Raw genomic sequence first — 15,181 nt, forward strand, 5'->3', positions numbered from 1 at the left:
GTTACACATCTCTGCTAATACAGCAACCAGTAGCCACATTAGAAATCCTGTAGTGTGACAAATGAATGGAATTTTAGATTTTACATGGTGTTAATGAATTTAAATTTCAAAAGTTACATGTGGCTAGTGGCTACAGTATTGGACAGTGCAGCTTGGTTATGGGAGATTGTCAAATGCCTCTAAGGCCGTTGCTGGCAACCTTGCCTACTGACCATTCTCTTTTGTGCTCCTGTTCATTTTTTTGGTCTCTAAGGATTTCTCTTAGTTCCTTATGAGCTTTGCTATGCACTTAAAAGAATAAACCTTGTATTTTATAAAATATGTTTGATGTCATGTCACAAGAGGGTTCGTTCCCAGTCCATTTGGACACGAGAATCTCGGACACAAATACCTGACAACTGTATTTTTAGTTGGAGAGGTACTTATCTTGAATGATAAAAATGGGAAAGTTCACAGTAGAGTAGTGGAAGTTCTTCAAGTGGAAACTGACCATGAAGTTAAGAATTGTGAGGAAGAATTAAATAAATACTTCTTTGCTGTCCTTATTCTACCAAAAATTTAAAGATGCTGAAAGATAAAAGTAGAGCTGTGGCTAAAGTTTTTAAAGTCTTACATATCATCTTTACCTTCTCGGTGTGAGTAAGTATTTTACTTATACAAGAGCACTTGGATGAAGTGGTGTGTATATTTAATTTGGAATTATTTTGCAGATGGACTGAAAAACCCAAATGAACTTGACAGATTGTAGGGAGTGGTGGTGGTGAAGGGATAAGAAAGGACTTTGACATTCATTCAGTGCTGAAAGTATTTGTTTCACTTCTGGCTCTAACAGGGCCTATATTAGGTATTTAATTGGGGGGATTAAAAAAAAAATCAAAATAATGAGTCCTAGCTATTTCTCAGGTTGACAGTTAGTGCAGTACTTTATAACTGTGTGGTTGGTTTTGATGTTTATTAATAAAAAATGCCTAGGTTTTTTTTTTAAGTATTTTTAAAAATTTATTTGTTAGAGAGACAGAGAGGGAGAGAGAGGGAACTCGCATGCACAAGCAGAGAAGCAGGTTCCCTGCTGAGCAGCCCGATGTGGGACTGTTATTTTAGGATTTGCTTTGTGCTTTTGGAGCTATAGGTATAGTTACATTTGATTTTTTTTTTTATTGTGGTAAAATATACATAAGATTTAACATTTTAACCTTTTTTAAGTGCCCAGTTCAGTGGTATTAAGCACATTTACATTGATGTACAACCATCACTGTCCATTTCCAGAACTTTTCTCATCTTCCCAAACTGAAATTCTGTCCCCATTAAACACCAACTCCCATTTTCCCCACCCCCAGCTTCTGGCAGCCACCATTGTACTTTCTGTCCCTGAATTTCACTTTTTGAGGTGCCTCATATAAGTGGAATAATAGGATGTTCGTCTTACATATGAATGGCTTATTTCACTTAGCATAATTGTTCTCAAGATTAAATTGGATTTTCTAAAATTATAATTTGTGATGAGAGTGAAAGAATGGAGAGTCCATCAGCTTGTAGTGGACATTGACATTCTTGTGTTTTTCTTCCAGTAGGAGAAGTTAGTAAACAGTACAATAAGTTCCTGTTAGTTTGATCTCCTGAAAGAATATTATTAGAAACAATAGAATGTGATACCATATGTTGTGGTTCATAATTCTGTTCAGTTTAAGTTTTAACATAATTAACATAGGGACTGCTGAGCTAGTTCTAGAATAGATTATCTGGTGTTATAAAAAGCAGAAGTCCTTTCAGATCCTTTGGGAGGTTTTAACTGTCTAAAAGTATCAGAAATTATTTTTAGGTCGTGTAGTGCCTGCAATAAAGAAAAGGATTTGGTGGTTTTGCTTTACTTTTAAGAAGACCCTGAGTTCCTTGTCAGGATGGGTTGGGTATCCTTAGGCCGGCTCACCATTCATGTCTATCAAGTTTTGTCAGAAAAGTTAGAGGAGTCACTTGAAAGAACCAGGATTAGGTTAGCGTGATTATAAATTCTCATGCTGAGTATGAACAGCTTGGCACAAGTTCCTAGAAAATGAGTTTAAAGGCCAGATTTTATGGAAATACGCCAATATACCTTTTATGCGAAGCTGTGGAATTAAGACAAATTACTTTTTTTTTCCCCCTCTTGGATGGTGTGAAAAACAAAGTTAGATTTTTTTTCTTTTTTGTATGTCCAGTGGGAGGGGATAGCATTTAGAGAAGGAGAAAGAGAATGCGCACGTTTTATGCCATGTTCTTCTGAACTGCCTTGTTGCTTAAAGAATTTCCAGACTACCTGCTTGGAGAGTAGATATGAAGACCTACATTTCAAAGCTGTGATTAGGGTAAAGAATCTTGAACCAGTGTATTCAGTTATAAGTAATTTCAAAGTATATTTCTTTCTTTTTTTTTTTTTTTAAAGATTTTATTTATCAGATAGAGATCACAAGTAGGCAGAGAGGCAGGCAGAGAAAGAGAAGAAGGGAAGCAGGCTCCCTGCTGAGCAGAGAGCCCGATGCGGGGCTCGATCCCAGGACCCTGAGATCATGACCTGAGCCGAAGGCAGAGGCTTCAACCCACTGAGCCACCCAGGCACCCCTCAAAGTATATTTCTAAATAAGAACTGCTCCATGACATTGCGCAGTAATTCCAATACACGCGTTGTTGCAGATTTGTAAAGTATATTCATCACTTTAGATGGTAAGGTTATCAATGCACTGTTTATGAGTTTTATTATCCTGGCATTTTTGAAGTTACTAATTTCAGTGCTAAGAGAATTCTTGATATCTTAGGAACTTCAAGTCTTGAATACGTATTTGTTCAACATTTTATGATTATGGGTAGGACGGGCGCACTTCTTAGTGCATTGTGCTTTGATGCTGCCCTTTAGGAATTTTAAATTTAAGATCGAAAACTTCAATATAAACAGGAAAAAAAGTCCCCAGCTAAAGAGACTCTTAGGGAGGAAGGGAGCTCCTGGATCATCTACTAACGTTAATCTCCTTTGTGTATCTGTGACGTGGGATTGCCTTCCCATGTCGTCATCATTCAGCATGCTCCGGGGGTCAGCACGTCTGACCTCATAGTGCCCTGGGAGGGAAAACAGGTCTGATGGACTCCGTGAAGCACCATCAAGAGAGTGTATTTATAGTGAGAAGCTTACATCCTGTATTCTAAAACTAACATGTAGATTATATGTTGTTTTAGATTTTCCATACAACTTCTCATTTCCTTTGGGATAAGTGGGTTATCTGGAAATGAAAATCATAGTATTTACTGCATAGATAAAGAAGAAAGCGTATGGGGTGGGGGTTAGGTGATTACGCAGCAGTGCCATGATTATATGCCATTGCTAATTACAGTCTGCGAGTCATGCTGCGCATACAGATTTTCATTTTGTAAATTTGTATTTCTCATGTATGTTACATGGCACGAGTAGAAAAGTTTATAGATGGGACAAGCAATATTTCTTCAAAAAATGTTACCTGAACCCTAATCGATTTCAGAATCAGAGGTCCTTAGAACTATGCTATTTTCTTAATTGATTTAGAAGATAATCGTCACTTCTTGTAGTTGCAAAAAGTAGTTTATCAGTTAGTGAAGAAAGCTGTACATGAGGAGGCACAGTGCAAATTTTGTACCGAATTTTAATTTATCCGTGGAATCTCATTATTAGATCTGGGGAGGCACTTCTCATCCATGGATACATTGAAATACAGCATTAGTCTTTATGCCTCATTTTCCTTAATATGTTAATGAAGTAAGGAAGATATAGTTCGTATTTATACTAATACAGGGTGATGCTTTATCTTACCTTGAAGTGAAAAGAACCAAATATGAAATGTTTTATGTAGTATTTTTGAAGTATATTTTAAGAATACTTATAGAAAATCCCTTGAAAGGAAACGTGCCCCACATAGTTGCATAGATGTAATAGTGTTGTGTGGTGAGAGAATTTTTCTATTTTGCTGCTGTTTCCAGTTTTTTAAGACAATGAAACCATATTTTATAATGAGGAAAATGCCCATTATTAGAGAAGGCTTATAGGAATAACTTTGGTTGTTTTATTTTGATAGTTTATATGAATTATTTATGTGTAATCAAAATAAATCTAGCAGCTGTGATGTGCTGTATCTACCCTAGATGGAGTGCTTCCTTTCTAGGACTCACTTATCTGGGAAACAGGGAAGGAATAAGATTTTAGTAAGTGAAGACCAAGGACACCTGTTAATAAGCTTCTGTGTGATAATTACTTTATATACACTATTTGCTTTTGAGATAACTTCTTACAAAGAAAAAGATGAATGTTAAAGATTGGTCTTTTTTTAATATTTAGATGACACCAGAGGGTTCTTTTAGAAATAGAAAATTGTCGAAATGATTATTTTCATTTCCTTTTAGAAGATTTTATTTTTATTTTATTTTATTTTGTTACTTATTTCTGACCTTTAGAAAAGATGATTTCTTTCTCTTTGTTTTCTGAGCAGGACATGTATTCTTCTGAGAAACTTTGGGCAGCAGATTCTGGTTTACTCTCCGATCGGGACAGCCTACAGGGACATCTCCAGTCATGAGTAAGTGTCCATCTTTGTTTAATTTCAGGGGCCTCAGGAGCATTTGTGGAGTACTCAAAGAGAAGAAAAAGTTTGTTATGGGACAGACTGGAATTATGTTACTCAACAGAGATTGGATAATCTGGTTCAGCCCAGTTGTGCACCTGTCTCTGTTAGAACAAGATCGGTTCTGATGTTTCGTTTATTTGGTTAGATGTGCTGAGGAAATCCGTGTCGTTAGTTTCTTGACTGGATTTAGTTCTGTTCCCCAAAATATTCTGTTGACTAGTCATTGGAAAGGGACTTGTTAGAAATATGAAGAGGGAAACAGACTCATAAATATGGAGGACAAGCTAGTCGTTGCCAGAGGAGAAGTGGGTGGGGGGGAAAAAGAAAAATATGAAGAGGGAAAATTTAAATTTAAATTGACCTAATTAGCAGAGGTTTAAGGTATGAAGCTTAATCATTGGATAACGTGGGTCAGTATTCTATTTAAGCAAAAAAAAAAAAAAAAAAAAAAGATGTCTTTGATAATGTCTTTGGTGGAATGAGAACCAAGTATATCCGAAAAGACTTCGCAAATTTGATACAGATTTTATGTTCTCAGTTGTAAAGGGATTGTACTATATGTAATATTTTCTGCCATTCCAATCCACTTTTTCCATGAAGAGGAGAGCTGGATTTTACTCTTTTGTATTAACTGTTTACTTTTAGAGAGTAAGGAAAGAATTAAGATTTTACCCTAACTGTGATCATATGATAGTTTTGATGTACTTTTAAAAAAGTACAGAGTTTCTGGTTACGAGAACTTTGGAATAGAGTGAGCACTGCCTACTGGGGAATATAATGTTGGAGAGTTCAAAAATTTTCACATGTAATTCATAATGATTGTATTTATCTTAATATGGATAGTTATTCCTACCATTGATTGAAATAATTAGGCTGTTTTTGATAAATGAAAATGAGGCTGTTGTTATTGTGAAATCTTTGAGTGCTTTCTGCTAAGAATAATATTGCAAGAAGTGAGCTCTGATTTTTTGAGATTTTTCAGTGGGCTACTTTGTCAGTGGTGTGCTTTGAATAAACCAGGATAGTTGCTAGATGAATTCAAATACAGATTAGAGGAGAAGTAGCTTTTGATATTTCCGCTCCATTCATACGAAATTTTGTCAGAACGTTTGTCTACTGAAGAGTGCCAGCTCATAGTAAAGATGGAAATAAGAGTTTATGAAAGCTAAGAAATGTCAGGCATTTTAACTTAAAAATGCTTACTGCATTTTGGGAAATTTTCATTTTACTTTGTAATCTTAGTGTTCGGTTAGCATCACCATTACAGAGTTCTTTGAGGCCAGGTACGCTCTTTCATTTTTGAATCTCAGAGTCTAACAGTGTCCTGTACGCCGCTGCCCCTAAAAATTCAGAGCCCTGTGTGGACAAAGGCAGAGGTGAGGGATAGCTCATTAGGCGACTAATAATAAATTATCTGAACCTTGTACAAGTTTTTACTTGTAAACACAATGGCTGTATTTCATTTGTAAGATTTTTGTCTTTTTTTATATCCATTAGTTCTTTTCTCGTTTCTGCTTGTTTTTATTTAAAAAAAATTGGTTCTTTTATTAGTCTTTTATCTCTTTGTGGATCTTTATGTGCTTATTTTGAAGTCTTTTTCAGATCACTTGATTATTTTTTGTTTTGTCTCCAGTGAATTTGTATTGTGGTTTTTGATGCTGTTGGAGTTTTCATCATGTTCTGCAATTTTGCAGGCTCATTCTGATGAAAATTCTTTCTCTTTCTCCTATGTCTTTGTCTTTTTGTGATTTTCCCTGCTGGTCTGGCAGCTTTGCAGTTGTCTCTGCCTGCCTTTGGAATTCCCAGATCAGAATCAGGTCTTGTGTTAGTGGATCAGAGCACCAGCCCCGTGGTGATGCTGGTGATATCACAGATTCTCTCACAGAGTCAGCTGGCATTAGGTCAGCAGCTTCCTCAGCGGTGGCTTCAGCACGCTTAGCAAAAAAGCCTTCTTCAGTCCAGTTTCGTAATCCAGGACGAGTGCCACCCCTGCCCCTGGTTTTAGGCAAGGAGCCTGGTTACTGACCCTGCTTCACACGAAACTCCTTTATGTACAATTACCCCATGGGATTTACTTCCTGCTGCCTTTTCCTGCTTTGGGGCCTCACACTTGGTGTTCCTGTTAGATTTCTGATCGAGAGATGTTGAACATGTTTAGGGGCATAGGTGGGTCATTTTAGTGACTTGTTTTTTATGTTTTATCTGGTTACTTCTCTGTTTGTTGTGAAGACAGGAGAGTCATAAAGAATGAACATGTCATTGAAGTTTATGACCATAAAGTTCAAACTTCTTACTTTGCACTGAAGATTAAAAAACCCCCAGCCGGGGCGCCTGGGTGGCTCAGTGGGTTAAAGCCTCTGCCTTCGGCTCAGGTCATGATCCCAGGGTCCTAGGATTGAGCCCCACATCGGGCTCCCTGCTCAGTGGGGAGCCTGCTTCCTCCTTGACCTCTGCCTGCTTCTCTGCCTACTTTTGATCTCTATCTGTCAAATAAATAAATAAATAAATAAATAAATCTTTTAAAAACAAAAAAAAACAAAAAAAACCCCAGCCAGTTTCTGCTTAGTTCCCTAGCTCCTAGGGTTCCTCTTTGTTATCCTTGCGTCACGTTTCCTTGCTAGTCGAGCCCCATCATGCTTCCTCCCTGTAGCACCCTGCTTGCCTCACTCTAGTTCCTGTCCTACTCTTTAAAATCACACGGTTGTTCGTTCTTATTTTCATGTAATGTAAGATCCTTGAGGGCAAAGATTTTTATTACTAGCGTGAAACACTTTTCCTGGCACTTAATAGGTGCTCAATAAATAACACATGGCTTTGGGTGTTCCTAAGTAACATCCTTTTTTGTTCCATGTGTTACTATCTTTAGGTGAAATTTAAGCTGATCCCATGTGAAGGGGAATTGAAGGGCAGGGTGAGGGGAGAGAGTGTGTGTGTGTGTGTGTGTGTGTGTGTGTGTGGAGTGTGGCATAGGATAGAGTGTTGCGAGGAAGTGGGGCAGTCTGAGAAAGGCGTGAAGGCATGACTGTGCGTGGTTGAGCATTTGGGAGCATAGCAGTGAGGAATGAAGTAGAGTCAGGGAGAGAGAAAGCTGGAGCAGGTGCAGTCAGGGGCTGGGGCAGGGACGTTCCAGAAGTTCGCACTTCACCCTGCAGGGCTGAAGGAGCTGTTGAAGGATTTCAGTTAGGGGAGCAACTGAAGATTTCGTTATGGAAAAATTACTCTGACAAATAGACATTTTTGTTAGATATAAGTTAAAAAGATTGGTTATAGGCCGTATTTGCCTTCTAGCTTTTTTCTTAGTTTTCAGCCCATTTTAGGCTTTCTTTGAAGTAGGCTATGAGTTTCTTATTCTTGCCAATGTGATGGCTTTCTCTACTGACAGAAGTCATTCTTGAGTAGACCACTGTGACCATAGGTTAGGGAGTGTTACAGTGTCTGTTTAAGATGTAGTTTTTAGGGGGTTGTAAGTTTTCAAAAAGGTGGAAAGTGAATATACCAGAGTTTCGGTTTTTGAAAAAAAATAGTGAAGAATCATAGTACAGGTTAAAAAATAGGAAGATACATCTTCGAAGTCTAGAAGAATTTCCAAACCTAGATCTGGGTGAGAATGATGGGTAACTAGAGTTTTTTTTTTTTTTTTTTTTCCCTTCAGTATTTCTTTAGAGATTAAAAGAAATGTTGATATGTGTTATGTCTGGGTGGGTTTTTCTCAAAAGCATTTCCTAGCCCTTCCTGTGTCATGAACTGCGTGGTGGAAGTTGTCCTGCATGCGGGTAAGCTGATGGAGCTGTGCGGGGCTCCGAGCGACGGGCTCTGCCCCCTCAGACCAGGCTGCTGCTTGTGCCCAACTGTCCTGTAAGCGGCAGGGATCCCTTCTCTGCCTACCTGGGCACCCTGGTCACACTGGGCACACCTGGGCACCCCAGTTGGGATGCCCCAGCTAAAGCCTAGAGAACTGCTTAAATGTTTTAAAGTGTTTTTCAGTTTTTGCTCTAGATTTTTATATATTCTGCCCTATTCTGAGGCTAGATATTTATCTGGTGGAAAATGTATTATGTGGTGCTGCTATGAGTTGTGCATTTCATTGTGGATTGTTGACTGTTACAATCCACAAAAGCCTTTTGATTTTTTTAGTGCTTAAATTGTTTTTGTTTTTCTGTATTTGCATATGTTGCAATGTTAAACACTTGTCAAGGTTTTTTTTTCAAAATTTTGTTTTATCAGGTGGTGCCCAAGATGAAGTATTTATATAAAAGTTGTTATTTTAAACTGGGCTATAATTTGAAATGGACCTCTTAGATCTTTAATGGAGATTGTAACAACAGGAGTTGTTACAGAGCATTGCACAACAGTTTCTAGATGATTATTTTGGTGGGACGGGTTAAATAAAAACAAGCCAAAAAAGCACCAAAACCCAAAAATGATTATTTAGGGTGCTATTTAATTTTAATGTCTTTTAACTTGAAAAAATAAAGTTTATCTGCTCTACTATTTGTAAATTTTATCTTATATATTGTATTTCATTTTCTTCAGGAAACTTTGGCTCTGTAAGTAATAATGACATATTTTCTAAGAGAGGACTTCTGTGTCAAGTTTCTTCTGACTTGGCAATCCAGGAGTGAATCTTGCACTAGAGTGTTTGATCCGCCCTTTGGCCTAAATAAAGGAGTGAGTTTTTTGAGGTCACTTCTGAATATGAAACATTTCTCATTTAAGTGAGGAAAAAGTAATGGCAATGAATAATTTGGGGTGTAGTCTATTTGTGGCTTTCTAATAGAGTAGGAACAAATACCTTCATTCTGCGGAGCTGTACACTGAAAGTTCATGCTGAAGTGAGAACAATTTAATATTTGTTAGAACAGATAATGTTATAAATAAGTGAGTAGATTACGAAGTCCCTCAGTGGTGGCATAAGGAGTCTTCTGAGTCTTACTAATGCAACGAATAATATAAGGCTTTCCCTAAGTACTGGCTAAAATTTCTGTGTAGGATAATTATGTAGATATATATCTTGTTTTATGGAAGAGCTGTGTACCTTAGAATTTGGGTAGAGGTTAAAGAAAACAAAATTTACCTTGAATTGTGTTTTGAATACTGGGGTCTTTGCATTTAACAGACTCTTGAAAGTAATCCCTTTGTAAAGTATACGTATGTATTTGTTATATTAAGACATTTATGCTTGATAAGTTTGGATTTTGGAAGATAAAATTTTAAATGTTAACTAAATTGACTATATACTTGACCTTCAAATAACACAGGTTTGAACAGTGCCGGTCCCCTTGTATCGTGGAAGTTTTGGATGAGTACGATATAGGACTGTATGGTGACAGATGGTAGGTAGGCCTGTGGAGAGCATAGCACACGAAGTTAGAGCTGTCTGATCCCCCATACGGTACACTTGAAACTAACAGTGTGTGGCGACTCTACTTAAAGAAATACAGTGCAGTACTCTAAATGTCTTTTCCTCCTGATTTTCATAATAGTTTCATTTCTCTAGCCTACTTTATTATAGGAATACAGCATGCGGGACCTCTGAGGAAGTATATGTTAATCAACTCTGTATCTGTAAGGCACTTAACTATTAGTAGTTAAGTTTTTGGGGACTCAGAAGTTAAAGGCAGATTTTCAAACTGTGTCAGGGTTCGGTGCCCTTAACTCCCGCCTTATTCAAGGGTCAAGTGTATAATCAGAATTTTCATGGGGGCAGTGGGGATTTGGAAGTGTATGGAGACTTTCTGGTTGTCATAGTTTTGGGGAGACCTGCTGGCATTTAGTGGGCAGGGCCAGGTACAGTGTATACCAGTCTGTGTTGAGGTACAGCCTGTGTCTAAGCCATCAGAGCTGTGGTGTGGTACACTGCAGGTGCGGTGGTGAAGAATGCCAGCAAAAATTGCTTCTCAGATAATTTATTTGATCAGTTTCTTAGTTTAAGGCACTTCACTGTGTTAGTACTGACTATTGAAAATGAAATATACTTTACTTTTGGCTAATTTATCATCTTTTTGACCATTTGTTGCAAAAAAGTGAGTAATTCTTAGTTTGATAACTAGGAAATTTAACATGAATTTAATGTAGTATTTCTTATAGAGTATATTCAATTGTAGCATTCAAATATAAGTATAGTATTAAGTTTTTATTGTGAGATGATTTGCATCATCTTATATCTTCTTGTTTTGATATGTTTTCAAACTTGTAACAAGAAAAGTTGTAAAATTTTAGAACCCAAATTCTCATATATCTTTTATCCAGTTTACCGATTGTTCACACTTTGTCCATTTAATTCTTTTTTTTTTTTTTAAGGTTTTATTTATTTGACAAAGAGAGATCACAAGTAGGCGGAGAGGCAGGCAGAGAGAGAGAGAAGAGGAAGCAGGCTCCCTGCCAAGCAGAGAGCCCGATGTGGGACTCGATCCCAGGACCCGAAGATCATGACCTGAGCCGAAGGCAGAGGCTTAATGAGCCACCCAGGCGCCCCATGTCCATTTAATTCTTTCCTGGTCTCCCTTTTTCTTCCTCTCTGTGTCACAGACACTCACACATTTACATATATATAAAATAAATTGGTTTGTAGTTAAACAGAACATTTTCTATGAAAATCTAGTTTTCTTTTTATCAAAAGTCATTTAAATTTATAGCATAAATGTCACTTACTGTACTATTACAATATAATCTCAGTAAAGCTTCTAAATTACTAAATTTCCTAGCTAAATCTTAAAATTTCAAACCATTTACCTGCTATTGTTGTTTAAAAATGACATTATTTACATAGGTTTTGTAAGTCTGTCATTAACATTTTTGCTTTAAGCTACAATATATTGCATAATATAGATAAACTTGGTATCTGAATTAACTTGAATTAAAATTCTTTAGTATAACACAAACTAGTGCGCTCCAGCCTCTTTATAATAGTTTTAAGATACTCTGTTCTTTTTTTTTTTTGACAGAGACATAGTGGGAGAGGGAGAAACAGGCTTCCCTTGGAGCAGGGAGCCCAATGCAGGGCCCAATCCCAGGACACTGGGATTATGCCCTGAGCCAAAGGCAGATGCTTAACAACTGAGCCACTTAGGCACCCCAGGATACTCTGTTCTTAAGAGAAATTCTTTAAAATCCCATTTTGAGAGAGTAAGTTTTCCAGTAACAGTCTTCTTTAAGGGTCCCAGAGACCTGGATTGGCTTTGCTGTTAACTAGCCATATTATGTCTGGCCATTGGCTTGACCTCTTTAATGTGCCTCCACTCTCCGCCCCAACCCCCCACACCTCCTGCTGCACCCTTACCCATTTCCTTGTTTTAAATATGGGGACTGGCCTACATTGTCTGGAAGCCTTCTAGTTCTAAAATTTATGGTAATATCTGTGAGAAAATTTTCATTTCCAATTTTGCCTGGTAGGAACACAGTTATTGAATGAAACGAGAAATGCCTCTATTAGGCTAAATTAAGAAAACTTAAACATGCGGTTTTCGGGGTTTGGGGGCCTACATCTGTTGCTGCTTGTTGTCCTGGTTACTTTCAGAGGCACCTTGTTCCAACTGTAGGAACATGTTCTCTGTTCTTCCTGCTTATTCTCTAGGCAAGTAGAGATGGACCAGAATATTTCTTTAAAATTAATACTCTTAAATATTCATCTTGTTATCTCTTTCATTAATTTCAGAAAATATTTTGATTTATACAGCTTATACTTGAATCGTGTTATTAGAACTGATGTACTGGCTTAAAATTTTCCATTTCTCTGTTACATTAACTTCTCTAAAAATGAATTTCTGTATGAAAATATTATGTAATGACTTTTGGTATTTCTCATTTATTGAAAGACATAGTGGAAAACACAACTTAGTAAGTGATTTTTTTTTTGTACAGTTGTTTATACAAATTCAACAAAGGTAAAACCACATAAGGGAAGGTCTAGGGAAAAACACCTTACAACAATGGCACCGAGGAAGGCATAACTTTACGCTAGGGAATAGCTGTGTTACAAACCTTAAATGAGAACTCAACTCACTTCAAAGGAGAGGAAAAAGGAAAAGAAAGGCTGTGTTGGATCATTTCTTCTACTTCTTGACTCACTGTATAAATTAGACCTGTGTAGAGGACAAGAGCTCATGCTGGTGCAGAACTCTCCTGAGTGCAAAGGCTGAAGTCTGAATTGAAAAATTTTGAGACGTAAGTGAATTTTATGCGGAGGAAACTTGGCAAAGTGTCTTACTTCAACTATAATTAACATAAGTAAGTGATACGTATTATATGGTCTGGCTAATAGATCTACATATGTTAATATTCAGTGGTTTTTTTAAAAATAGAATCTGGACAGCTATATATTACACTTTTTTGCCTTAAACATAAGTAGATGCTTTCTGGTAAGGGAATTTGAACCTGTCAATTTGTATGATGGATGTTATTATATCATTTTTTCCTCATTTCCCAAAAGTGTGGAATTGATATTAGAAATTTCCAAGCCTGTATCTTTCTCCCTCAAAATTGATCTAAAATAGTGTTTTGATATTATATTCTTTTTTTCTTTTTTGGAGATGGACAAGGTGACTATGAAAGTAATTCTTTCTAGCTTCTCATTAAAGCTGTTGGTTAGAAGGGGTCAGGAATAAGAGTGAAAACATCTTCCCTATTCTTCCCCTAGCTCAGTCTCCCTCTCCTACTTTGAGCACTGAGTCATAGGTTAGTTATTAAATTCGTGTTCAGAGATAGTGGTCGTGTGTAGGCAGTTGATTGTAGAGTGCTATTTTTTGCCCTGAATTCAGAAGCTGACTTCTGCTAGCATTACCTAGGTACCCTGGAGTCGAACTAGTTTTCTTTCCCACTCACATGTTTGGAGCATTCAGGTGTTCAACTTTAAACAGTGAAACATGGAAAGATTTCAGTAAGACGCTGATGTACACTCATATTTCATCTGTATTAAATTGTAGAGCATTTGGAGTCACAATGTCTTTTAAAAAATACAGTTGCCTATTGAAGATTCTAGAAGAATGGGATAGAAATGGAAGTTATAGGACATGTTAGTAAGGGTTTTTGACAATCAGTCTCCAGTAAAGTACTGTGTTTGATGTCTTTACTGGTTAACCTTGTTACGTTCTAATGCAAAGTGAAGTAGAATATGGTTGATTCTAATCTAAAAGAAATTTGAGAATGCACACATATACACACACTTTAAGTTTTTATATAAATTCATAGTAGTTGGTCTTGTGTATTTTCTTTAGATAATAACTTTTTGTCATTTTCTTTATGTATTGTGTAGATCTAATGAGGTGGGATGTGTTCTGGATTAGGAAAGGAGGGGCTGGGTCTTACCAGTGTGGGAAGAACATTGTAAACTTGTTTACTTATGACAATTTTGGTACCACAGAATTTGAATTTGATTTCAAACCAGCTTAGATTTGTTGTTTTAACTGTATCAACATAACTTTATGATTTATACTATTAAAATATGATCACTAAAATGTATTTCATTGGCACGCTTTGTTATAAAAAATGTTATTTCTGATGGTAGAAATAACCTAGATGCTATTTAAAAGAAGGTTTCTTTACTGCTAAGTAAGGGGAAGTCTTCCTTGTCACAGAGTCTCCTGAGGAGAGATGCTTCTCTATTGTCATGGTCTTGGTCCAGGTTACCTCCTATAGAGTCAGCAGGGCCATTTTGATTTTCTTGTTTTTACCCAAATCAGCCTTAGACCTTTTATGGGAACTTTGTACTTACATGTACCTATAGGTGTATGTACTGATACATATGGGGAACATTGCCCAGGACAGGAGAATCACCCCACTCCAACTTTTTAGGTACCCAAACTGTTAAGAGGAACTTTGGTCTCAAATGATTTCTTAGTAGAGGTAACTCTGTAGTTTAAAAAATTACTTTAAAATGTTTGATATGTGGGGCGCCTGGGTGGCTCGGTGGGTTGAGTCTCTCTCTGCCTTTGGCCTGGGTCATGGTCTCGGGGTCCTGGGATTGAGCCCCGCATTGGGCTCTCTGCTCAGCGGGGAGCCTGCTTCCCGCCCCGTCTGCCTGCCTCTCTGCCTACTTGTGATCTCTGTCTGTCAAATTAAAAAAAAAATCTTTAAAAAATAATAAAATAAAATGTTTGATTTGTATTACAAAGATGAAGTCATTATTGTCTTTCCCCCTAAAATGTGCTGTAAAAATTGTTAGCCATCAGAGGTTTTCATCTAACTGTAGAGATAAGCTTTTCTAACTCAGTGCTGAACTGCATTCTGATGGAAAATGACAATGTTGAGATCTGCAAAGTTTTCCTTCTTATTTCTTCCTTTGATTAGTGTGTATCTCTTTTCAGCATGTGAAATTCTGCCTCTTTTTCCCAACCAGTACAGCTTAATTTTTTTAAACAGGATCAATTCCTTTTTTTTTTTGTATTTCTGAAAATATATAAAAAATTTTGTATATACAAAAAATTCTTTTGTAACTATTTGAAGTGGGTTGTATGTATCACACTCCTCTACCCGTTTGTCCTTCAGTGTGTAGCTTTGAAGAACAAGGACATTCTTTTTCGTAACCACAGTAAAATGACTACATAGGTGAATTATGTTTATCTAGT

At 37.0% G+C, this 15,181-nt stretch overlaps 1 protein-coding gene across 1 annotated transcript in view; it reads left to right on the forward strand.

The window, feature by feature from the left end:
- USP6NL (USP6 N-terminal like) overlaps positions 1-15,181 on the forward strand; it is a gene marked incomplete at its 5' end in the record, with an annotated part of 165,867 nt that overhangs the window by 14,489 nt on the left and 136,197 nt on the right. Inside the window, one exon of the mRNA XM_080810661.1 lies at positions 4,485-4,571. Within this exon, the coding sequence (XP_080666787.1) occupies positions 4,568-4,571 (4 nt within the window). The remainder of the gene's footprint in view (positions 1-4,484; positions 4,572-15,181) is intronic.

Source organism: Martes martes (genome assembly GCF_963455335.1).
Source record: "Martes martes genome assembly, chromosome: 8".
NCBI lineage: Eukaryota > Metazoa > Chordata > Mammalia > Carnivora > Mustelidae > Martes > Martes martes.